At 41.3% G+C, this 25,829-nt stretch overlaps 1 protein-coding gene across 3 annotated transcripts in view; it reads left to right on the top strand.

Moving 5' to 3' along the window:
• The window catches only part of KDM5B (lysine demethylase 5B), a 47,191-nt gene extending 22,490 nt beyond the window's left edge, over positions 1-24,701 (top strand). The window contains exons 8-29 of one of the 3 annotated variants that reach the window (XM_083173221.1): positions 561-646; positions 925-1,083; positions 2,042-2,122; positions 3,175-3,294; positions 3,375-3,533; positions 3,613-3,794; positions 3,867-4,029; positions 7,290-7,409; positions 11,830-12,024; positions 12,162-12,343; positions 12,509-12,630; positions 15,407-15,557; positions 15,975-16,089; positions 17,466-17,818; positions 17,913-18,051; positions 18,122-18,301; positions 18,683-18,844; positions 19,002-19,484; positions 19,831-19,942; positions 20,217-20,419; positions 20,543-20,809; positions 23,788-24,701. In XM_083173221.1, the coding sequence (XP_083029347.1) occupies positions 561-646; positions 925-1,083; positions 2,042-2,122; positions 3,175-3,294; positions 3,375-3,533; positions 3,613-3,794; positions 3,867-4,029; positions 7,290-7,409; positions 11,830-12,024; positions 12,162-12,343; positions 12,509-12,630; positions 15,407-15,557; positions 15,975-16,089; positions 17,466-17,818; positions 17,913-18,051; positions 18,122-18,301; positions 18,683-18,844; positions 19,002-19,484; positions 19,831-19,942; positions 20,217-20,419; positions 20,543-20,809; positions 23,788-23,922 (3,869 nt within the window). In that variant the 3' untranslated portion in view covers positions 23,923-24,701. The remainder of the gene's footprint in view (positions 1-560; positions 647-924; positions 1,084-2,041; positions 2,123-3,174; positions 3,295-3,374; positions 3,534-3,612; positions 3,795-3,866; positions 4,030-7,289; positions 7,410-11,829; positions 12,025-12,161; positions 12,344-12,508; positions 12,631-15,406; positions 15,558-15,974; positions 16,090-17,465; positions 17,819-17,912; positions 18,052-18,121; positions 18,302-18,682; positions 18,845-19,001; positions 19,485-19,830; positions 19,943-20,216; positions 20,420-20,542; positions 20,810-23,787) is intronic. The other 2 variants (XM_083173222.1, XM_083173224.1) reach the window with 2 other exon arrangements.
• Positions 24,702-25,829: the final 1,128 nt, after the last annotated feature.

Below are 25,829 nucleotides of genomic sequence, written 5' to 3'. Positions count from 1 at the left end.
AATGTTATGTAAATGTGATATGTCAAAATCAATATTAAACCCTTAAAATACCCTTGCTGTCCAAATGACCAATGGTATGAGAGGTGGAATAGCATGCTTGACTTAAATTGCAGGTAACCTTGCAATACAAAGTGATTAGAAAAAGGTTTTCTTTGCGCCTTATTTAAAGTAGAGATGTGAAGAACCTGATTTACCCAGATCTCAAAACGGGATCTTGTTGGCTATCCAGCGTCACATGTTTTGGAGCAAAAACATGTGACCTCATCTAGCCAATAAGATCCTGTTTTGAGATCCAGGTAAATCCGGATCTGCACATCTCTAATTTAGATTGAATTTTAGTGCTCCCTCATCACTCATGTATGTGGTACTTTTTGTGTGTGTCTATTTTATTTTCTTGCTATGTATCATGTTTATTATAAAATACAATAATCTTTTTAATCTTGATTTGGCTTATATATTCTATCCTAAATTCTAACTTTTGGTACTTTAGTGGATTGTCCTTTTCATTGTCTAAGCCTGAAAGTAAAATAACACAATCTATGTATAAATCTTACTTGTAGAGGAAACTCTGGTAACTGTGAAACGAGAGCCAGTAGAAGAAGTTATAGAGAAGCCAAAGCCCCGTTCCAAGAAAAGCAAAAGTTTAGTAAGTATAAGATTTGTCATAGCTTTGATGTATATACTTAATGCCTTCAGGAGTTACATGTAAAAGTTGAGGTGCCTTCAGTGCTATACAATACTTTATTATGTGCTATCTGGTTGCGTTTACATGGATTCATGTGGAGCTTCATTAATATGAAATCTATATATAACCCTGTATTCCTTTAAAATGGAATCATGTTACATAGGGTAGCCGCATAGAAGTTCCATTCTCACTACAGCTCCTGTCCCCACCCTCTGAAATTGATTCTGTTACTGTTTCAGGTGGATTTGTATGTCTGTCTTATCTGTGGGAGTGGAAGTGATGAAGACCGTCTCCTACTGTGCGATGGTTGCGATGACAGTTACCATACCTTCTGTCTTATTCCGCCACTCCATGATGTGCCCAAAGGCGATTGGAGATGCCCAAAATGTCTGGCACAGGTATCACTTCACTCTTGATCTTTTAGACCATTAACGGAAACAAAAAGTTAGCTTTGAATAACTTCCATCTGATATCACACCTTTTTGTAATGTAACGCCATTTCTCCCACTTTATCACCTCATACGGCTTTTCCCTGTTTAATCAGGTTACCTGGTAACTTTTCCATGGAGCTGCTCCTAGGGCTTCTGAGGAGTTAGGAGAAGTTCTCGATACCAAGTGTTATAGCGGTTATGTCTGCTGCTTCTCGCAGACTATGCTTTAGGTCAGGGGTGGGGAACCTTTTTTGTGCCAAGGGCCGTTTGTATGGGGAAAAAATCCTTCAGGGGCCATATTTAAAAATGTCTCTTACAAAGTGTCCTGATGCAGCCGTCCCACGCTTCGGTGGCTGCTGCTGAATAGGACTGTCAGTCTCCAGTTGCTGTTGATTAAGAGGAATCTTTTGACAACTACTGACCTCTCGCAAGAATTCCCCTTTACTTGACTCCCGGCAAAGCCGCCTGGTGGGTGGGAGGGCCACTCAGACGGCTACGGGGGCCGCATATGGCCCCAGGGCCTGAGGTTCCCCACCCCTGCTTTAGGTGCTTAAGGCACCTTAAAGCATAATTTGTACGTGCTGCATATCGAGGCTAACTGCTTAGCCACCACGGCAATTTCTTTTTAGCTGCTGTAAATTACCACAGCTAATTTGATAAAGGCTTCAGTAAAATTTCTACAAAAAAGTAATAGTTTTAAGCTACATCCTTGTTTTAAAACCCTTTTTGAAAACTATTTTTATAAAGGAGAGTGTAATATGTTTTCAGAACACAGGAGGGTTTGCTGTAGAATACAACTTTAAGTAGAGCATTTCTGAGCGATTTCAATTTACTGTGAGATGAATTGAATAATTCTGAATAGCTTTGTGTCTTAACATTAAAAAAAAAACCTCCCATCTAAGAGACCTTTTACATGTTTCCCCAGGATTTCACCCTACAAAATGGATCATCTGATGGTCCACAGTCCAAAGACAGATGGGCTGTGACAAATGTTGAATATAACTTTGTATGTGATTATGTAAAAAAAAAAAACAACTAACACTTAGACATTGCTTTTTTTAACCTGAACAATACAGAAGGTTATTTAGAGAAAACAGGCCTAGAATTTTTTTTAAAATGTCATTTGGATAAACGCGTTTGATAGATAAAATCCTAGTCTCCGGATGCTAGTCATTTGCTTGTTCTATCGTGTATAGCAACAACTTCTATAAGTCCTTCAGCGATTCGATCAACCCAAATCATTGCCCTTCCTTTTTTTTTTTAAGTCTGTAAATAGTATGGGGTATAATTGCTATTGAGCCTTTTGTCAAGTTGCTAACGATCAGTGTTTAGACTGCAGGAATTAAAGTGCTATAGAAAAAATGCAAAATAATACTAACTTATCTTTTATTTCTAATGACACTTTTTAAAATCATTGGTCAATGCTACCATTGACAGCTTTTTTGAAAGACTGCTGAATAGTATACAGTAGCTACCTAGATGTAACTTTAAATCCCACAGCAAAACTATTAATTTGCTAAATCTCAACACTTTTTTATATATTACATTTTGTAACCTGAGGATTGGATCCTGCAACTTTAGTTATTAAATTGTCTAGTGTATGAACTGCATTTTGTTCATGTGCTTGGTTTGCTTTTTTAATAGAAACTTGTAATTTTATAGACCTTTCAACATACTTACATTATAATGTGATATTTGGCTTAATAGAACTGTTTTTGTTTTTAGTGTTAATGTAAAAGTGATAACTATTTCCAATAGTCAGAAACTATTTTTGTTTTGCTGCCTAAAATGACCTTAACATGTTAAATATCAACTTGTACCTCGACTCTAAAAAGATTCTTATTAAGTAGATTTGAAATTTTTTTTTTATTGAGAATTCTAAAATTAAGTCATTCATTTATATTAAGAGTACAGTTATGCCTATATTTATTTAAGCATCCTTTCTTTTGAATTACATAAATCAGTTTGCTTGAATTCACCGTACCTTTTACAGGTTATACACCTTTTGGACAGTTTTTTTGTTTTTAATAATTCACGCCCTGTCCCTTTTTATTTCAGGAATGCGGTAAACCACAGGAGGCATTTGGTTTTGAGCAAGCAGCCAGAGATTACACCCTGCGCATGTTTGGAGAGATGGCTGATAACTTCAAGTCTGACTATTTCAATATGCCTGTGCATGTAAGTATTTCATATAGGTTGTTCCTTTGCATCTTGGAATGTAAGAGAATAGAGTGCAGCTGTCCCCTTTGATTTTTCAGATGGTGCCCACAGAGCTGGTGGAAAAGGAGTTTTGGCGATTAGTGAGCACTATAGAAGAGGATGTAACTGTTGAGTATGGCGCAGATATTGCATCAAAAGAATTTGGAAGTGGTTTTCCTGTGCGAGATGGGAAGTTCCGCGTTAAGCCTGAAGATGAGGTACAGTCCTGAAAGCTGGCATACTATAGTGGAAGTAAGAGTGTGTTTCCATAGTGCTAATTTCTTCTCCTGTTCCTAGAAATACTTGGACTGTGGCTGGAATCTGAATAATATGCCCGTAATGCAGCCCTCTGTATTGGCTCATATCACTGCTGATATTTGTGGGATGAAGTTGCCTTGGCTTTATGTTGGCATGTGCTTCTCTTCTTTTTGCTGGCATATTGAAGATCACTGGAGTTACTCTATCAATTATCTGCACTGGTAAGTGTTTCTATATATTGTGAATAAAAATGGTTTTATGCAATGATTTTAATTTGTTTGGTATTTTGCCAGGGGTGAGCCAAAAACTTGGTATGGAGCGCCTGGATATGCTGCAGAGCAACTGGAGGAGGTGATGAAGAAATTGGCTCCAGAATTATTTATTGCTCAGCCTGACCTCCTCCATCAGCTGGTTACCATCATGAATCCAAATACTCTCATGTCTCATGGTGTGCCGGTATGTGTTGTAGGATTTCTCATATTTTGTGTGTACTTCGTGCATTTTGCAAAATATATAATAGTGTTATGATTCTAGCCTCTGATAATGCAATGTAGGGCAACTTAGTTGGGATACTGCGCACTTCGGTCACTCACTAATAATGAGTTATTCTGCTGCCACCACAAAATAAATTACTCTATTTCTTACATTATCAACATAAAGGAAAATAGGTACTCTTTACCTAGAAGGGCGCCCACGATTTTGATCGTGGGCATCGTTAGGTAAAAAATCACGTCGGTCGCATCGCATGCGGCCAAATAAGGACGCGACCGACGCGATGCCCCCGATTTCCCATTGAAAACCATGTTAAACCTAGAAATCGCGTCGGTCGTGTCGCGGCCGGCCATAAATGTTCCCACGATGGCCGCGACGCAATGCCCGCGATTTCCCATAGGATTCAATGTTAAATGGCCCGATGGACCCGATTTTTATGTTAAATGGCTCAATGCTCACGATTTAGCCATAGGAAACAATGTTAAATGGGCCATAGAGGCCAAATAGTCTCCCTGTACTCTGAAATGGCCCCCCCAATTGTTAACGCCACCCCACGATCAACGTCAACCCGAAGCGTGGCGAGCGGCGGCGGTACGCGTCCTACGACCTTTTCATACCCCCACTATCCACGTCGGCGTGGAGTTGAGAATAGAAAGTGTGGCGAGCCACCGAGCCCGAAGCGTGGCGAGCGGACGCGGATACCTTCACAGGTATCCGCTTCCCTTCGCGGCCTTCACAGGTATCCGCGTCCCCTCGCGGGGCTCGCTGCGCTCGCCACGCTTCGGGCTCGGTGACTCGCTGCGCTCGCCACACTTTCTATTCTCAACTCCACGCCGACGTGGATAGTGGGGGTATGAAAAGGTCGGAGGACGCGTACCGCCGCCCCTCGCGGGCTCGCTGCGCTCGCCACGCTTCGGGTTCACGTTCATGGTGGGGTGGCGTTAACAATTGGGGGGGCCATTTATTAATGTAGGGTGCCTATTTGGCCTCTGTGGGCCATTTAACATGGTTTCCTATGCAAAAATCGTGAGCATTGAGCCATTTAACCTGAAAATCGCGTCGGTCGGGCCATTTAACATTGCTTCCTATGGGAAATCGCGGGCATTGCGAGTACATTTAAGCCCGGCCGCGACGCGACCGACGCGATTTCCAAGTTTAACATGGGTTTCAATGGGAAATCGCGGGCATCGCGTCGGTCGCGCCGCGGCCGCACATAAAAGTACTCGCGATGCCCGCGATGGGCGCCCTTCTAGGTAAAGAGTACCGGAAAATATGTAACACACAGGTATATAACCTTACCATGGTTTGGTTACAACAAGATATTACAAACCTACACATACAAATTATATTGCAAGCAGCTTTAGAAAATACAAGGGAGGGAATCCAAAAAGGTTACATACTAACAAGGCTATTTTCCTATAGTAGATGAGATCACAGAAGAGTTTCAGGACTGCTCTTCATGGAATGATAACTTTGTGCTGGGAGCATCTCACTCCCTCTGCAGCTGCTCATCAGCCCCACCTTTGAGATTCAGTACCAAATTGAATTAAAATACCCAGATTTGATTGATGTGTTAGTGATTTCTTTGTTTCTTCAATATAGGGTTTTCTTCTGGCCCTTTAATGTAGAAGCGCATTCTCTGTAGTGACTAATCATGCTTGACCATCTTACAGATTAATGGACAAATACTGGGCTGGCTGATGTCATTAGAAAGCTTCCTACAAACTGCCAACTGTAGAGTTTTGTGGAGAAGGAAAAATGAACTGAGGCTGTTTTGTCATAAGTTTGCCTGGGCTCTTATTTACAGTGAAACGATTAATTGCTTCAGTATACAATCTTGTATTGAATGTGTTCAGCTTTGTGACCACAGTTAAATTAAGTGCCTTCCCTGTTTCAGTATGAGAGATCCACCAAAAATTGGTCTTGTGTGGAAGATCTGTGATGGCTGCAAGCCAGGTCTTATCGCTTAACCTCAGGATATGACCTCACTAATGTTGTTTTGTCTGCATGGATGTGAAATCCCAATTGCCATGTTCTGATGTAATTAAAAGCTTTGGTACTCTTTACCTAGAACGGCGCCAGCGATTGAAATCGCGGTCGTCGGGGGTAAAAATCGCGGGCATCGCGGGTAAATCGGGATGGCCGCGATGACCGCGATCACCGCGATTTTCCCATAGGGAACAATGTTAAAACGGAAGATTGACCGCGATTTTACTGTTAAATGCCTCAATGGTCCCGATTTGGGGCCAAATAGGCCAAATTAACCCTTAAATGTCCCCCCAAATTTTTAACGCCACCCCACGATCCACGCCAACCCGAAGCGTGGCGAGCACAGCGAGCCCGCGAGGGGCGGCGGTACGCGTCCTCCGACCTTTTCATGCCCTACTATCCACTAGGGCGTGGTGTGAGAATATAATAGTGTGGCGAGCGCAGCGAGCCACCGAGCCCGAAGCGTGGCGAGCGCAGCGAGCCCCGCGAGGGGACGCGGATACCTTCACAGGTAGACGCGTCCCCTCGCGGGCTTCACAGGTGTCCGCCTCGCCACGGACACCTGTGAAGCCCGCGAGGGGACGCGCATAACTGTGAAGGTATCCGCGTCCCCTCGCGGGGCTCGCTGCGCTCGCCACGCTTCGGGCTCGGTGGCTCGCTGCGCTCGCCACACTATTATATTCTCACACCACGCCCTAGTGGATAGTAGGGCATGAAAAGGTCGGAGGACGCGTACCGCCGCCCCTCGCGGGCTCGCTGCGCTCGCCACGCTTCGGGTTGGCGTGGATCGTGGGGTGGCGTTAAAAATTTGGGGGGACATTTAAGGGTTAATGGGCTCTGTGGCCCATTTAACATTGATTCCTATGGCCAAATCGGGTGGATTGAGCCATTTAACAGTAAAATCGGGTCCATCGCGCCTTTTAACATTGATTCCTATGGGAAATCGGGAGCGTCGCGGGCATCGCGGGTACATTTATGGCCGGCCGCGACGCGACCGACACGATTTCCATGTTTAACATTGGTTTCAATGGGAAATTGCGGGCATCGCGTCGGTCGCGTCGCGGCCATACATAAATGTACCCGCGATGCACGCGACGGGCGCCGTTCTAGGTAAAGAGTACCACAGCTTTTGTAGTGGGGACCAGTTTTACATGGTGTCCTGGTGTTCACATGTATGTGTATATAAAATATTTAACTTTTTAACGTTTGTTATTTTTTCTTCTTATCTTTGACAGATATATCGCACCAATCAGTGTGCTGGAGAATTTGTTATCACTTTTCCACGTGCGTATCATAGTGGCTTTAACCAGGGCTTCAACTTTGCAGAGGCTGTAAATTTCTGCACTGTGGACTGGGTAAGCTCAAATATTTAGTATGCTTAAATATTAATGGGAAGATACTCCTATTCATTGTTTAGGGTTTGTTTCTCAAGTGGCCTTGGCAATCTAATCCTCTTTTAAAGTGTGAAAATGGATTGGAGTATAGCTTCCACTATTAGATACTAAAATCTTAAAACACCAAGCAGAACATCCATTTTCCTCTTGCTTTACTAGTAAGCAAATTAGAATATATATAGTTAGTCTGAACTGCAGTGTTCAGCCACAGCCTATGCACGCTCCCATTTAGTCAGTTTTGAATAGAGAAATAGTCTATCTTGATTATCTCACCTGTAGAATGTATTTGGCCTTGGGTCAAATTGCAAGATAGTCTAAAACCGCATACACATGTGGTGACCGTTGCCTCCATGCTGAGCGACAGGCTTAAGCATGATCACTCAGCACATCGTGCGGCACTAGGGCTGCACCCCATGATGCTGTGTGAGTGAAGTCATTTTTATTGGCAAAAAAGTTGTTGCAGAGTAATTTTCACAACAGAAGTATAGTATGTACCATCATTAGACATATTAACGAGTGAGCGAAGTATACATATTTTGGTACTGTTACTATTGCATAACAATATGAAGAACCAATTAAAATATATACCAACCGCATAGAATGATGTCAGCACTCTGTTAATTCAATATAACACAAGTTAATTTAACATTTGAAACTTTAACATAATGAGGGAGAAAACAAAAAGAAAAAAGGGAGAGAAGTAAAAAGTGATAATTAATTACACATACGTTAAATGACCCATATCTTTATATGCTTCAGTGAAATGCTAGACGGAGGGAAATACGCAAAGTATTTGACTGTCATCCAGTCATAGCTACCCAGGGTGGCCCCTTCTAACAAATGAGTATCCAACCAATCAATATATGGGAGGGTATGGAGAATCCAACTGTTTAGCCCATGGGTCTTCAACCTATGGCCCTCCAGATGTTGTGAAACTACATGTTCCAACATGCATTGCCACATTTTTTCCTATAAGAGCATGCCAAAACTGTCAGGGCATGCTGGGAAATGTAGTTCCACAACATCTGGAGGGCCACAGGTTGAAGACATGTGGTTTAGCCCAAAGCTTCCCATAGAGCCACGAGACATATATACATAACGTTCATGTTGCACAGACGTGTTTAACAATGTCTTCCACTCAGCCAACGATGGGCCCGATTGAGCCATCCAGGAGCGGGCTATGCAAACTTTGGCTAATGAACACAGATTTATAATGTACTGAGTGTCCACCCTGTTTAAAGGAGAGTCTTCCTGACCGCCCAATACACAAAATGTAGCAGTTAAAGCCTGCTCGGGATCCTGGTAGCTGCTATAATAAATTTAACCTGCACCCAAAAGGAAGAGACCAAAGTGCAGTCCCAAATGAGATGCCAAACCCCCCCCCCCCCCGCTCAGAACAACATTTAGGGCAGTTAGAGGCAGAATGACCTCTGAATTTGGCCAGTTTAACAGGGGTTAAATACGTCCTGTGCAAGATGAATAAATGGATCTGCTGGCATCTCATGGAGACCGTGGCATGATGTAGAAGTTCTCTTGCAGAATCCCATTCCTTATCACCCACCGGTGCGTAGAGCAGGAAGAGGTTCTTTATGTATATGGGACAATAAAACGGAATATGCTAAAGAAGTGGCTTTAGTTTGTCCCAGATTCCTTAAAAATAGTTTAGCTGGAGAAGATGTTAATACTGGGGAACTTTTTTTAAACTGAGTTTGAAGAGCGTGTCACAATTGTAAGTAGTGAAAGAAGTATGTCTGCGACAGACTATATTCTTTAATTGTTGAAATGATTTAAAAAGGGTAGCCTCATACAATTGCCCTATGGATACTATCCCCAGGATACCCACAAACGCCTGCCAGTCAGGTGAGAGAGCTCAACGAACCATGTGGAGTGGCAGAAAGGAGTGTCTGGGCCAGTATTTTCATACCCCATCAGGCGATGAACTTCCTGCCAAATCTTGATAGCCTGGACAACAAACGAAGGGGCATGCGGTGAGGAGCTACCTCTGAGTAGCAACTGTCAGGGCGTAAGGGTAGAGCACGTTTGGTGTACAAGTAGAGCTGGAAGTGATCTACCTGTATCCAAACCCTGACGTGGGCCAATGGACTGGAATAATAATACAACCTGAAATGAGGGAGGGCCAAACCACCATCCGCTCTGGTTCTAGTTAGTGTGCCAATGCTTATCCTAGGGTGTTTGTTTGCCCAAACCAGAGAAGAGAGTAAGCTATTTAAAGGTCTAAAAAAGGAGGCTGGGACATAACCTGGACTGAATCCCTTGGTAGTTGTGGTATTCAGACCTCCAAGGTCTTCTAGGGGAAGACCTCTGGCAAATACCAGATCACCTGGACCTCCTTTTTGAGAAGGCCCCTATGTCTACCTCAGATGCATTAACCCCTTCAGTGGCAATCCTGAGAATTTTCCGGGCTGTGCCTCAGTGCCCAGTCTGGCAAGCCCGGAAAATTCCCGGCATTTACAGCCGGGCAGCACTCTCCCCTCTGACGCGCCTCCTCCTCCCTCAGGCTATTGTATTGAAGTCCCTGGCGTGACTTATGACAAGCCGGCTGCCGGGGACAGGGACAAGGTGCCTGGGCACAGGTCTGGGCAGTGGCTGATTGACAGTTCAGTGGCGCTGCCGGGCCCAGGGAGGCAGTGTTTTTTTTTTTTTTAAGGGAGCGCTACCAAAAAAAACACCACTGAAGGGGTTAAAAGCAATGGGTTGTTGAGATGATTCCAAGGCCCTTTATTCTGATTCACTCGCAGAGGCAAATTCCTTCTCAAATGGACAAAACCATGTGCACTGCAGGGGGGGCTGATGTAACTGTGTAGAGAGATTTAGATTTGGGTGAGTTGTTTTGTTTCTGTGCAGGAAAAATACTGGATGCTTTATTTTTCTACTCTGCAATATAGATCTCACTTTGAAGTAAAACCTTACCCAAATCTAATTCTTTCTGCACATTACATCTGCCCCACATGGTTTTGTCAATTTGAGAATGGGGAAATGGCGGCTCCCTATTCCATGCTGTCTTTAGCGACAGCATTGAAACGGGATCACGGCAGAACGAGCCCGATTTTAGAAGCTGTCGGCCCGTTCTGCCGATAACGGCCGTGGATAGTTGCGATCCCATCCGTAGATCAACAATCCACGGCCGTTTTTGCGGCCAGGCCCCTTTGCGACGATCAGTAGGCGGGGCATTGAATCCCGACTGTTCAGCTGTCAGAAGGGATCGACCGCTTTGATCCCCCCCATGGAATACCCCCCAAAGTCTGTTAACACCATTTGTGATGGATATATTTGGTGTGAGATGGGTATTCCTCCTTCCTCTATTCTGCTTTTGCATCTCCTTTTTCTACAGGAGGATTTGGGCACATGGTTGCTTTTGATTTCCCTGCTTTATCTGTGTGTTTTTTTTGTTTGTTTTTTTGGCACCTTGACTCCCAGAGATCCAGACAGTCATGCAGGGCATTCATGTTCATCCACCTTTAAACATGAAGGTTGTAATTTGGGATGTCCTTCATATCTCCCATTAAATGTAGGAGAAAGTTTAAGTTTCACAGAGGATTTTTTTTTAATGGGTTTGGAGTTCCTCGTATGTGGTGGTTGGGTTTTTTTTTTTTTATGTTCTGGCTGCCAGGCATTGCCTTTTGTGACGCATTCTGTTGTATCCGTGATGCTTGGGTTGATGGTTTGGGGTTTCTATTTTTCTCTTGGCTTGTATAAAATAATCAGGTTGGGGGAGGAAGGTTTCAAATTTCTGGCTGCACTCACCCCCATTTCTGAGTCTCAAGAAATCATAGTATTGGAGGGTACTTTACTTTCACGGCGCCATGGCGCCGCGCGTACTTCCGGGTTACGCTCGCCACTAATTAAGTAAAATAAACTAAGTTAACGCCATGCCAACATGGATAGTTCATACCTCCACTATCCATGTTGGCATGGAGTTGATTTTAATTAGCGTGGCGAGCGTAGCGAGCCACCGAGCCCGCAGCGTGGGCGAGCGAAGCGAGCCCCGCAAGGGGACTCTGACGCGCGGCGCCATGCTGGCGCCGTGAAAGAGAAGAAGTACCAATTGGAGAAATATATGTATGTGTGTGTGTGTGTGTGTGTGTGTGTGTGTGTGTGTGTGTATATGTATGTATATATATATATATATATATATATATATATATATATATATATATATATATATATATATATATATATATATATATATATATATATATATATATATATTTTTTTTTTTTTTTTACTAAACATTTACATAAAAATCTTTTTAAATAAATAGAATTGTCCTGCTTTTTATTACATTCAGTGCAAGGTCATTGTAAAAAGAGAAAATAGTTGTAGATTATTGGACCCTGAATATTATTACCTTCTCTCTCAGCTACCTCTTGGTCGCCAGTGTGTGGATCATTATCGCGGCCTGAATAGATACTGTGTGTTCTCTCATGATGAAATGATCTGCAAAATGGCTTATAAAGCAAGAGAGTTGGATGTTGTTCTTGCATCATCTGTACAAAAGGATCTAGTTATTATGATTGATGAAGAACGGAATCTTCGTGAGGCTGTGCGGAAAATGGTAAGTATTTGTTTATAGAATGGCAAAAATGTTTTTGGTATAAAAAGATTTAACATTGTGCAAAAAAACTATCTTGATTTTATTAGATATCTTTTAGTTAAGCTTTTTTTTTTTGGTAACTTTTTTTCTCTCTCCAGGGTGTTGTGAAGTCTGAGAAGATGGATCTGGAGTTATTAGCAGACGATGAGAGACAGTGTGTGAAGTGCAAGACCACTTGCTTCATATCTGCTGTGTATTGTCCCTGCAGTCCTGGGTCTCTTGTGTGTTTACACCACGTTGATGCTCTGTGCTCTTGCCCCCAGTACAATTATACTCTCGGGTAAGGTACACACATATATTATGTGGAAATATGTTTAAGACCTGTTTGGTTTTTAAGTACATGAATAAAATTTACATAAATAGAGAATGTTAGTTAGTTAGTTTGAGAATGTTGTTAGAGAATGAAATTAGTTTTAACAGCTTGTAACTTTTGCTTTTCTCAAAGGTATCGTTTCACTCTTGATGACCTGTATCCTATGATGACTGCTGTGAAGTTGCGTGCAGAATCCTATGACAGTTGGGCTTCTGAGGCTATTGATGCTCTTCATACACCATGCAATAAAAGAAGTGAGTGAGACATATTTCCTTTTTTAATTGTAATCTGCAATGAAAGAATAATATCCATGTGTTTTACGATTTAAAAATTGGATGTTGGCAATTATCCATCCCCCATCATTGGGTATTGGCAATTATCCACCCCCATCATTTGGTATTGGCAATTATCCACCCCCATCATTTGGTATTGGCAATTATGCTACAATTGGTCTTAGAAGCCTTTATACATCTTTACACATGTCTACTGATGAGACATTTGTGGTCGTGTTCCTTGCTGCTGCCAAAGCATTTGATTCTGTGGAATATCTATTCCCAGAAGATACTTTGGATACGGGTCGGGTCCACATTCATTGATTTAGGTTAATGTACTAGAGGCCTGATTCCGCAGGAATTGCAAAATAGTTCTCTAATGGGCATGACCATGTGCACTGCAGGTAGGGCAGGTTAGGATTGAGCTGCGGGGATGGGGGTTAGGATAAGGCCCTAGTGGGCTTGGTTGGAGGCAGGGTTAGGCTGCTAGAACAGTGGGTTGGGGCTGTTTCCCTTCTTTGGGATGCCAACGGTGCTGTTCTGACCACTGGTCATCTGTATTAACTTCACTGCTCCACCAACACAAATGCACATAATACAAAGAATGTCGCTTTATATCGCACCGTATACTGTAATAGTCCCCAGTCCAGAATTTGTTCTTTTGTTCTGTATTAAGCAGCCTATTCTACCTACCTGATCATTATTTCTAATGATCTCTCTGCTCTCTTCTTGGATGTCCCAGCGTTTTCTTAAACTCAACATGTCTGAAGCCCAGTACACACTAGGCTATATAATGAGTGATATCGCTCATTTCGGCTCTTCTGAGCAACATCGTATATTGTATCACCTTTCCCAGTGTCAACCTAACGGTTTCGACCAACTTGCTGTAGACCCAACGATCCCAACCCATTCAGACAAGGGATTGGATCGTTAATGATGGAAACATGGCCTCCACTCTCCCCCATGCCACCAACATTGGCTAGTATGTTCACCGATGCTGGTGCCATGGGGGAAAAGGAGTAGGGGCATTCTGCAGCATGGCCTCCATTAACAATCTGCTCCCACATCTGTACATGACAGTGTACACTGCCAATATTAGCATTGGCTGGTATCAACTGTACAGTGCTTGTGACTGAGCTGATAATCTTACCACCCTCCCACATAACGTCACTTCGAACAATTCCACCTTAACTGAACAGCTGTGTATATATACACAAAAAGTTACCAGTTTCATGTGTACACATCCTATTATTGGGGGCGACGTATTTTAATTATTTTTTCCTGTGTACTCATCCCTATAAGCAGCTTTGGAACATCTCCACAGTAACCATTTGCTCCAATTGGAAAGCGAGCACTGGATTTTTGTATGGATTTTTAGTCAAATTTGCCTTCAACCTATTCCATTTCGGTTGCCCTAAAAATCGGCACGGTTGAATTATTCACCAATTCAAGTGTTTAGTCAAAAATGCTGACTTTTTTTTGATTATTTTCTGCCGATGCAGATTTGACTTTTTAATGAAAATATAAACCTTTTATTGGTGGGAAAACTGCCAGAAAATGGCCTTCCACCCTTTTACACTATTGTATATTATCCTCCTATTCTAAACTATGGGAGTTAGATGCATATGCAGAAAGTTCAATGGTGATAGAGAAGGAGGAGCAACTAAATTTTGTGCAGAATTCAGCTTGAGTACCTAGTTCTTAGACCATTCTATATCACCACAGTAACTAATGGATTCAGAGATGTTTAAACTTAAAGGGATAAGTGCTAGTTGTTACAGTATGTAGTATATAATACAAGTTGAGTCCCTTATTAAAAATGCTCGGGACCAGAAGCATTTTGGATAATGGGTTATTCCGTGTTATAGAATACTTTTTTATATTTGAATTTGAGGTATCTTGCGTTTATGTTGTATAAGCACATGAAATACACACACACACACACACACACACACACACACATATTTTATTTGTGCATGAAATAAGGTTTTAAATCATGAAACAAAGTTTGTGTACAGTCTCCTACACTAAATTTGAATGCCAAGAAATCCTTTTCTTGCACATATTTAGTATCGGTTACATATTATTGTATCCAGTAGTGCCAGTAACGGGTGTACCCAGTAGGTTTTTAGCAAAACAAAAAGTTACATTTTGGAAACTATGGTTTTCTTAATAATTTGGATAAGGGATACTCAACCTGTAATAATAAAAAATAAAACAATTGAAATAAAAATGTAAATAAAATATATAATAATAAAAAAGGGCACCAGTAGGGAAGGAAGAGTTTATTAATGTTTCCAGTTTCCTTATGTAAGGAAGGGAGTCCACGGAGATGGGGAAACTAGACTGATCCTACCTCTGGTGGGTCCGGCCAGCTGCCATGAGATACTTATCTGTGCGGTGGCTAGAAGACCGGTCCTGCCCGCTGTTACAGGCAGCTAGCAGCATTTTGTGTTTCTAAGCTCTTTTTCAGGATAAAAAAGGGTTGTTTTTTTATCTCAAGCATGAAATGTGTAAATCCCGTGAGCCCAATAGAAGCTGCTTCCAGATTGCCCCCACCAGACAGACTACGGACTCCCTATATAAATATATTTTAATTATATATTTACATTTTTTCATTTGTCTTTCTCTTTTTTTTTTTTTTTTTTTTATTGTTTATATACTACATACCAACTAGCACTCATCCCTTTAAGTTTTCAATTGTTTTATAGCTTTTTTTATTTCATGGATTCAGAGATGTGTTTAATTCTGTTTTTAGGCATATCCTGTCTGCAGCTGCTTTTAGAGGAATCTGAAATTAAGAAATTTCCAGATAATGATCTACTGCGTCACCTGCGAGCTGTCGTACAAGATGCAGAGAAGTGCGGAGTTCTCGCACAGCAACTGCTGAATGGAAAGCGTCATACCAGGTAAAAAGCAAACCGTGATGGTTAAGTCTGTGAAAAAAATGCTTGCACCATTACTCTGGGTTAGAGTGAGGCTATGGAGGTTAGGCACAACAACACTAAAAACGCCTCACCCTCTAACTTTCCCACCTAAAGCAGATTATGTCGAGTTTTTGTGCCTTAAAGGAAAGGCACACTTTTTGTTCCGCCTAGCTTTTATTTAGTTTATGTAGATTTTTTTAACTTGGTGTTTATTACCCATTTCCAATATAATGCATACATACCCACAGTGCTGTGAGGCTGCAATGCTACCCATTACACTGTCCTCTATCCACCCCCTCAGACCATAAAAAAAAAATTATTTTAATGTTGCATTGTAACTTTTTTATTTTTCTGTAGTTAAAGTAGGTTATCTGTCTGATGCACGATCTCTTCTCTTAGGTTCCGATCAGGTGGTGGAAAGACCCAGAACCAGCTGACAGTGTCAGAGCTCAGGTCATTTGTGAAGCAGCTGCATTCTCTGCCTTGTAGTATCAGCCAGACACCTCAGCTCAAGGTAAAAAAAAAAAAAAACACTGAAAAATGTAGTATGGCAGCATCTGAACCGGATAGAAGTCATGGGAAGGATAACATCCTAAACAAATGGCATCTACCGAGGTATGAAATGGCAGATGCTGCTATCTGCCAAAATCAGCCTTCATTTGGGCGATAAAAGGATAAATGTTAAGACAGCTGACTAGGAAATCTCAAACCCAAATACACTTAAAAGTCCCAAACCAATGAAACTGGAAGGATCAGCCCAGTTTAGCATTAGAAAATATTGCCAGGGCTTCGGTCTTGTCAAAATTAATAAAAAGCCAGATATCCTATGAAAATCCGACAAGCTCTTTTGCAAACCAGGTAATCAGAGCTGATACCCTAATTTCTGAGTTGGCTATCAGTATTCCTTTCCAAGTATTGTCTTTAAAGAAGTTCTGATCAACGGGTCCAGTGCCAAATGAAATAAGAGGTGAGAGTGGGCACCCTTGGTGGTCCGCCTGTGTAGTGCAAAGCATTGGAAGTTTTAAGCCATTAATCATTAAATGTGCAATGGGGCAGGAATATAACATTAATGCTCAATTTCAGGTTGTTTGAGCTGAAGGACCCTAAGAATGTGACCAAGAAACTCTATCGAACTCTTTCGGGCTCACAGCTAACAATAATTGCTTCTTTATTTAAGAGCTGATGAATCCTATGTATGGTGGTAACTAACATATGAATATTGTGCACAATGTGCCCCTAATAATTCCATTCTGTGCAGGATGTGAAAAACTAAGCAAAATGGACTGCAACCGTTGGGAAAAAAATGTAATGCGTTTTAAATCCTGATTTAGTATATATATATATATGTATATAGGCCAATAAGCCATAGGGTCCTTCCAAGGTTTGGAGAATACTATTCTACCCTCAATAAATCTATGCGGGGCAGGATTCCTCCATAGCACGCAATTAAATAAGGAGTTAAGATGAGGTTGTATTTGTTTCTGTGTCATCCTGATAAAATTCCTCTTCAAAGCCCATCCGGTCCTGGGGATTTTCCTTTTAACCAAAGATTTAATAATGGGGACAATTCCAGTTCAGTGACAGGAGTAAGTAATGATCCATTCAGGTGTGAGTGTGGGTAGATCTGCTAGTTGAAGAAAACTTAGGCTTTACGTGGGAAGGTTTGGTAGGGCTGCGTATATTTTCAGTTTTTATTACTTCATTATTACATAAGTGTGTAGGGCATCTAAAACCTTTTTTAATCCTATTTAATTAATGGTGTTTTTTTTGTTTTGTTTTTTTAAAACATTTACTTGTAGTCATGTACATAAACTCCTGCTATTTCTGTGTTCTTCGTATTGCTCATTTTACCGACATAACAGCTATTCCATTTTTTTCCTTTAAATAAAGGACCTTCTTAATAAAGTGGAGGAATTTCAGACACGCAGCCAGAAGCTTTTAGCAGCAGAGATGCCACGAGCAAGTGACTTACAGCAGCTACTTGATTCCAGCTTTCAGTTTGATTTGGATTTACCCTTGGGAAGTTTGCGAGAGCGCCTGGAGCAGGCACGCTGGTTGGAGGAACAGCAGCAAGCATGTCAGGAACCTGGGACACTCACACTGGATGTAATGAGGAGACTAATAGACTTGGGTGTGGGGCTGACTCCTCATCCGACTGTAGAGAAAGCAATGGCCAAACTTCAGGAGCTTCTGACCATGTCAGAACATTGGCATGACAAATGCAAAAGCCTGCTTAGAGCGCGGTTAGTTGATATACTCTTCCTTGGAAGCAATGTGGAGGTTTAGCAATATTATTTTCTCTTGTCTACATGTCAAGCATATTTTCCTATTTCATAGGCCCCGACATCATCTTAGCTCTATGGTTGCTGCTCTGCAGGAAGTGGAGAATGTCCCAGCTTACCTTCCATGTGTGGAGTCTCTGAGGGATGCTGTGGAGAAAGCTCAGGAATGGCTGCAGAAGGTGGAGACTTTGCAGGTTCGTTTCACTCTTTGTCCAAGTATGGTGATAATGCTGTGGCATTCTACTCAGTCTTATTCTTTTACAGACTGGACTCAGAGTTCCTGTTCTGGATACCCTGGTGGAGCTGGTGAATCATGGTCGAGCAATTCCTGTCCATCTTAGTCCTTTACCGAGACTTGAGGCTCTTGTTGGTGAGGTCCATGCTTGGACTGAAAGTGCCACAAACACGTTTTTAACACCAAACTCTCCCTACACTTTGCTAGAGGTAATGAAAAATATGCTTGATATCTACTGTTTGGAAATGGATCTATAAATAATGGGTACTTGTGTAGTTTCATGGCGCCGTGCTACTTCCGGGTTGTGCACTTGCCACAAACTATGTAAAATAAAGTAACTTAACTCCATGCCAACATGGATAGTTCATACCTCCACTATCCATGTTGGCATAAAGTTGATTTTAGATAGCGTAGCTAGCCACTGAGCCCGCAAGGCACCGTGAAACTACACAAGTACCAAATAAAGTACTTCCCGTAATATATTGCAGTAGAAAAAAAATTGTTTGAGTGCACTCTAACTATATGAATCTTCACCCACTTTCACCTTCAAATGACTTATTGTTCGAACGTTTTTTTTTTTTTTTTATTAGGTTCTCTGCCCTCGCTGTGATGTTTCCTCTCCTGGTTTGAAAAGAAAAGTGAGAAAGGTTAAAGATCTGACTACTGTCGGTGGAAAGAAAAAATATCCCAAACCAGAAGGCCTGATTGAGCTTGAGAAAGCCTTGACTGAAAGTAAAGAGACAGCTACTGCTGTAAGTGCCATATTTATTTGGCGTTTTATTTTTTAGTCACAGCCTGGAGTAGGTCAATTAAGCATTTATGCACCATTAAAATGTAATCCGTTCTGGTTCTAAGAATATATATATATATATATATATATATTTTTTTTTTTTATCATTAACCTCACAGATGGCAACTTTGGGTGAGGCGAGACTGCGTGAAATGGAGTCTTTGCATGCTATGCGGATCTCTAATGAGAACAGAATCTTGTCGCGAGAAGAACAGAGTGACTGGAAAGTGTGTGTATGTCAGGGTGCACCCATGGCTCCTATGATTCAGTGTGAGCTGTGTCGTGCTTGCTTCCACACTGGCTGTATTAATGCCCCAAAGCATGGATCCCAAGTCTGGCTGTGTCCACAGTGCCACCGTTCAAAGAAACCACCTCTGGAAAAGATCCTCCCTCTTTTGGCATCTCTACAACGTCTCCGCGTTCGACTGCCAGAGGGCGATGCCCTGCGTTATCTTATTGAGAGGACAGTGAGCTGGCAGCATCGGGCACAGCACATGTTGTTGTCTTCTGGAGACCTAAAACTTGCCCAGGAGAGAGTCAGCTCAAGTCAACTCTACAACAGGTGGCAAGCAACAACTGGGCAGCTGACAGAAACTTGTAATGTAAGAGACCAGATTCAAATTTATATGGAGGAATATGTTGTGGTGTTTGAAGGGCTGTAAAAATGTATTGTATTTTGGCTTTGAAATGTTTTGTCTAGTCTGGCGAAAGTGAATTTATTCATTAGCACCAATATACTGTGCAGTGCATTTACACATTAGTGTGGCCATTAAAGTGCACAATTTCTTTCCTTCAGTTTATCACACCTTATCATGTTCAGTTTATCACACCTTATCACAAAGCTTTTATGATGCTTGCTTTGCATATATCGGATTGTATTCATAGAGAACACTGTTGTAGTTCTAGATCAAAGTTGTACATGTTAACTTAAGTTTAGCTGTTCTGCAGGTATCACAGAGTGTCGGGGCCACATCATTCTCTCTGCCCCATGAGTGGGACAACAGGACCATCTTTGTCCAGTCTCCATTTTCTCCTGGACGCAACTGCATTCCTCTAAACAGTAAGTTTGCAGGCACATATTGTGACACCATTTCCATAATAGGATTTGAGAATGAAAAAGTCAGCATTCACTATTAATCTGAAACGTAAGACCTTTTTTTTTTTTTTTTTTTACTAATAAGAAGAATGTGTGTTATGTATAGACTAAAAATTGAATGACATTAGTAATGCCCTGAAGTTTTACTATGAACTTCAATTTTAAGCTTGCACCATCGATGTCCGAGACCTAATAGGGTGTTTTATCTTCTTGTCCTCTCTCTCTTTTCAAATGTCAGGTCTGAGTGCAGAGCTGGACGAGTTACTTATGGAAGCTCAGCTTCTGCAAGTTTTGCTTCCTGAAGTACAGGAACTATATCAGGCTCTTGTGACTCAGCCAAGCACACCAACCACTGAGCGCAGCTTAACCCCTACAGGTGTTGGCAGAGAGAGAACACTCTGTAAGCAACAAGGAACAGAGTGGAACACGCCACGCTCAGAGGTAAAAAAACAAACCAAAAAACAGTATATGTATTTTAAGGAAAATTGCTTTGTGACCTCCTCCTTAGGGGGAGCTTTTTAGGTAGTATTGTGCTAGAAATAAAATCCAATTTTTTCCCCCAAGGCTGTATCCTGTCTAGTGAAGAAAGATCGAACAGACAGCACGGAAAAGAAATTAAAGCGGCGACATGAGGGTACCGATGGCAGAATGAAGAAGATGGTCACTCCACGTAAAAAGAGAGTGAAAACATTGCAGTCCAAAGACCTGTGTGGCAGAGAAAGAAACCCAGAGACAAGAGATAGTGACTCCCAGGGTTCTTTCACATCTGAATCCGAAGATGACTATGCAGTTTGTCCAGCAGAACAATGCTTGGAACCTGAAGGGGATGAGGTGAGGGAATGCAGAAGATGTGACTTTTGAGGTTTTATTTTTAGAGAGGAGACTGAATATTATTATTGTTTAGGTACTTGTGTATTAGCGCGGCACCCTATTTGCATATGTATGGCACCGTAGGGAAATCGCATCTCATTTTTTGCATGCGATTTCCTTATGTAAATCCACTGCACGCTAAATCGCATGCGAATTTTTTTTTATAGGGTGCGTTGCCATTTACTTTACTATACACTTCTATGAGATGCAATTAGATTCTAGGCCGCGCCATGATAATACACAAGTACCATTGTTTACTTATATGGCACCACAAAGGTTCCGCAGTGCCTAACAATACACAAATGAGCAAAAACAGATAAATTACAGTACAAGACAATTTAGGACAAGTACATGGTTAATATGGATAGTTGCATCAGGGGACCGGACACTGAAGCAATCATCATGGTGGCAGAGGTTTATATATTCTGAGAAAGGCACATAAGGATAGAGGGCCCTGCTCGTGAGAGCTTACATTCTAAAGGGGAAGGTTAGACAGACTGGGGTGACACAGAAGGGGAATAAGTGGGCATAAACAGAAGGTTAGGATGAGAGCTATGTAGCTGTCCTTCAAATTTTTTTAATTTTTTTTTTGGTTTATGAACAAAGCAGATTTTCACATCAGGTCATATTTTAGTTTAAATGTGAATTAAATTTTTATGTTGTAAATGACTTAATATCTTTTATTTAAAAAAAAAAATGAAACTTCTAGAACAAGTTTGTTTTGTGAAGGAAATGGTTACAGATTTCACCAGATAGATTTCTCACAATTGCATTATTTAAAGAGAACTTTATTTTTTAATACACCATCAGTAAATTGCTTTTTAATATGTATTTCTGCCCTGCACTATTATGCAGCGGTAGCTGACAGAGTTGAAGGCAGGTGTTAAGATACAACGACCCAGACAGTTTCTAAGCCACTTTGAGGCTGCTAATGATTATCGTTCAGTCCTATCCACTGAACAGAAACCATTCAAGCCAGTCATTTGAATGATTAGAGCAGTGAATAGCCAGCTTTAAAAAAAAAAAAAACAACAACTGTATTTAGCTGTCAAAGTATCAATTTGAACATAAAAAAACAAATATTTTTAGCAAATTAAGGATATTGTATGCATTTTATAGACTTATTTTTCACTTCACTAATAGGATAGTTTTTTTATTTTTATTCCAATGCATACAAGGCCTGATTCAGAGGTTGGCACTAAGCTGATGTTTGCATAGATTTTTTGTGTGAACTGCTCATGCTTCGCTACTGAATAACTGATAGTGGTCGCTGTCAAATTTGGACTCAATGTTTGAAAGTTGGTCTGTGTTTATGGGAGGGAGGGGAACAGTGTGGGCTAGTCAAATGCAGGCTTTTTAGTGGGCATATTTCAAACCGTCACAGTCTTTATACGCAGTTCAAATGGTCCTGGTGGCTTAATTCAGGTGGACATTCTTAGCAGTCATAGGGTTTCTCTCTGAAATTAGCTTAAAAAACATTTGTGCATGATAATGTTTAAGTGCCATTTTTATGGCTTGCAGATTATATTACAACAGGTGGCAGGCATTAGTTGGAGTCTCTATGCAACAGGATGCTGGTAGAAGTTGAGGTATAGAGACTTTATGTACCAGGTGGCTGGCAGGCTTTTGGAGTGTGGAATCTTTGTGCAGCAGGTAGTTCTCAGTAGTTGCAGTGTGCAACAGGTGGCTGTGTCATTGGCAGATTTTGTGGCTGTATTTCCATCCACCTCTGAAACAGGCCTACAGTATTCATCTTTCATGAGGACTCAGCAAGAGCATAAAATTATCCTCTAATGTAGTAAATAGCTTCTGAAGGTCTTAGGGGGGTATCGTTTCGCTGCTGGTAGTTTACCAGACCGCAAAAGCAAACCAATTTTGTGATTTTAGTCCAATTGTAGTGTAGTGCAATCAGATATTTTTGCCAGCAGTTCTGTGGAGATTAACTTCAGAAATGCAGCTATCTGATAATTGAACAGTATTTCCGCAACCAAGCAGTAATAGTCATAGTAATGGTCAAGCATGTCTGTTAGATCCAACAATTGGTCGGCTGACATTTCCCTTTTCCTTAACAAAGATGGAACTGGGAATTGTTTACCCCCCTGTGAAGGAATTCAGATATTGTGACATTTTATTTCACAATGCATACTGAGTATGAGGGCCAGATGTACTAAGCTTGAAAAGTGATAAACAACCAGCCAATCGGCTCCTGACAGGATTGGTTGGAGGTTTATCTTCCTTTTATCACTTTTCAAGGCTTAGTACAGCTCACCCTAATGCTGGGTACACACCAGGACGACTAGGGCCCGATCCCCACAATCTAGATCCAATTCCGATCAATTGGATGTAGATTGTGTGCTGATTGGGCCCTTTTCTGACCTGGTGTGGACCGATCCGATGCGCGGTCCCGCCGGTCGGTCGTTATTGAGATCCTACCTGCTGCAGGTAGGATCTCAATGACGACCATACAGCCGGGTGCGGGTCGCCATCGGACCCGCTCATGGTGCACATCGTGAGCGGGTCGTGCCCCCCCGCGTCACCGTGAGCGACTGACGACCCGCTCACGATGTGCATCGTGAGCGGGTTGTCCTGGTGAGTACCCTACATAAGTCTTTAGCTAAAACTCTAAGGTTATTCTTAACCTCTTTGAGCATTCTGCTCTTGCCGTCCTATTTCCATGGCCTTTTAGTGATGAACCATTTGTTTTACTATGGATTACTGATTGTTATGGCTAGTAGAGACTCTTGTAACACTTTTAAGCTACATGCAAGTCCACAATTAATAACCGTAAAATTTTCAATGTTCATTTCTTAAAGTACCTGAACCTCCTGTACATTCTTTAATATGTTTAAAATTGGTGTTCTACAAAAGGCCCATTTACAGAATCCTGTTTCTAGAGGAGGCAATTTCAAAATTAACGGGGGTTGTATTTTCTGTTTCAGGTGGACTGGGTGCAATGTGATGGAAGCTGTAATCGTTGGTTTCATCAGGTCTGCGTTGGCATTTCTGCTGAAACTGCTGAGAAGGAGGATTATGTGTGCACTCACTGCAATGAAGCAATTGCTGCGCACAATTAAGAGCACGTTTTCCCCTCAGAGATTCAAGACTGCACTCCTCTTCCCAAGCTCTGGGTGGGATGGATTAAAAACTATATTTGCAGGAGCTTTAGGATTCTTTTCTCTTTCCTTTAGACACATTACTGGTTTCCTTTTTAAAATCCGGCTCCAAATGGTGCTTCTCAGACCCTAGAAACCCCTTGCTCCTTCCACAGAACTCAGATTTCACTGAAAGATGAATTGTTTTGTATATTTTCTGTAACTCTGCAGCTGTTACAACTTACAGATATGCTGGTTCTCCAGCAAAATTAATTTGTTTTAGGTTGTTTTCAGTTTGAAGAGAAGCTTCTTTCCACCCCCCAAAAAACCCCACCTTGCAACATTTTAAGGATCCGTAGAAGGGAGTATGAAATAATTGTTTAACTTGGGGTAAAGTGCTGACACTTCAGTTTTCGGTTCCATTAATGAGAATCCATTTTCTGTGTTTTACATTAGGATACATTTCCTGAGCAATAACTTTTTATTTTCTTTTTTTTTTTTTTTATCTTTCTTTAAATTCCAAGAGATACTGAACCTTATGCTCTGACTTTATTGCCCTTTCAAAATGAGCGTCTTTGTACAGATATGTTGGGTGAGTAGGTGCTTAGGGCAGCCAGCGTGTTAGATATAGCAATCTGAGCTGTGCGTCAGCTTCCCTTAAAACCCTGTTTAATTATTTCTTGTTTATTTTTGGCTTTTCTTGTAGCTTGTATCAAATATTGCAGTTTATATTGTGGAATAAAATCCTTGGTTACAATGAATGATGTCCCTTAATATATGAAATATAGTACAACATAACTTTTGGAGGATTTTTGTTGAATAAAACCAGGTTAGGATCCTACTTCACACACATCTGTCAGTTGCACCTGTGGAAGACAGCCATTTTGTAAACTGAATGGACTGAATCAGTTGCTAATGGCGTAATGTCATGTCATATGTAAATATTAAAGGCATGGTTTTCTGGTGACTTCGACGTCATGATTATTGGCTCACTCCACAAAGTGGCAACCAAATCAATATCTATCAAAACCTCTATCAAATAAGGTAGAAACACTATTTAAAGGTGCAATACTTTTTTAAATCTGTTAATGTGAAGATGGTTTCCAGAAACATCAGACTTCGGTTATATTGACCACCCACCAAATACCATTCTGGCAATTACTGTCCTGAAAACCAAAAAACACTTAATAGATGGGACTGAGGCTGCAGTTGCATCTTGTTAATCTACCAATGCAAAGGGAAAAGAAGACCTATTCAGAAATACAACTCAAGTGTTTCCTAGATCTTTATAAAATTGTTCCTGCTGCTTCTGATTAATGGGAGAGTTGGTATATAAAAAAATACACACTATTTCTCTTTTATCAGCTGTAGGGACACTAACATTGTTTTTTTTTTTTTGATGGGACCATAGAAGCTGAAACTCAAAGGTCTATAATTAGGTTCTTATTGCTCATTCTCACAGGGCACTCTTCTGTGTAATTGTTGGCTGACCAGGCAAAATTAATTAACAATAAAAACGATCATATTGCAATATTTTTACTTCTGCACAGTTGTATATATTTTGTGACTTGTTTGCAGACTGCCAAGTATGGCCTGGTGACTCACATGCTTTAAGTGGCACTTAAGGTGCCCATACACGTTACAATTATTGGATACAATATCACATCTCATCGCATCTCGGTTTTGCGATGAGATCTAGTACAAAAAGTATGTGCTGCACATACTTTTTGTACTAGATCTCATCTTATCGCAAAATCGAGATGCGATGAGATGCAATATTGTATCTAATATTGGATACAATAATTGTAACGTGTATGGGCACCTTAAATCTGGTATGATGAAATGTGCACTGGCTCAGGTTATGGGTAGATCCATTCAATGTATGACTT

The sequence above is a fragment of the Crinia signifera genome, chromosome 2 (genome assembly GCF_055691185.1).
Source record: "Crinia signifera chromosome 2, ASM5569118v1, whole genome shotgun sequence".
NCBI lineage: Eukaryota > Metazoa > Chordata > Amphibia > Anura > Myobatrachidae > Crinia > Crinia signifera.
Note: the sequence above shows the minus strand (reverse complement) of the source record. Positions and strands in the feature narration are given on the sequence as shown.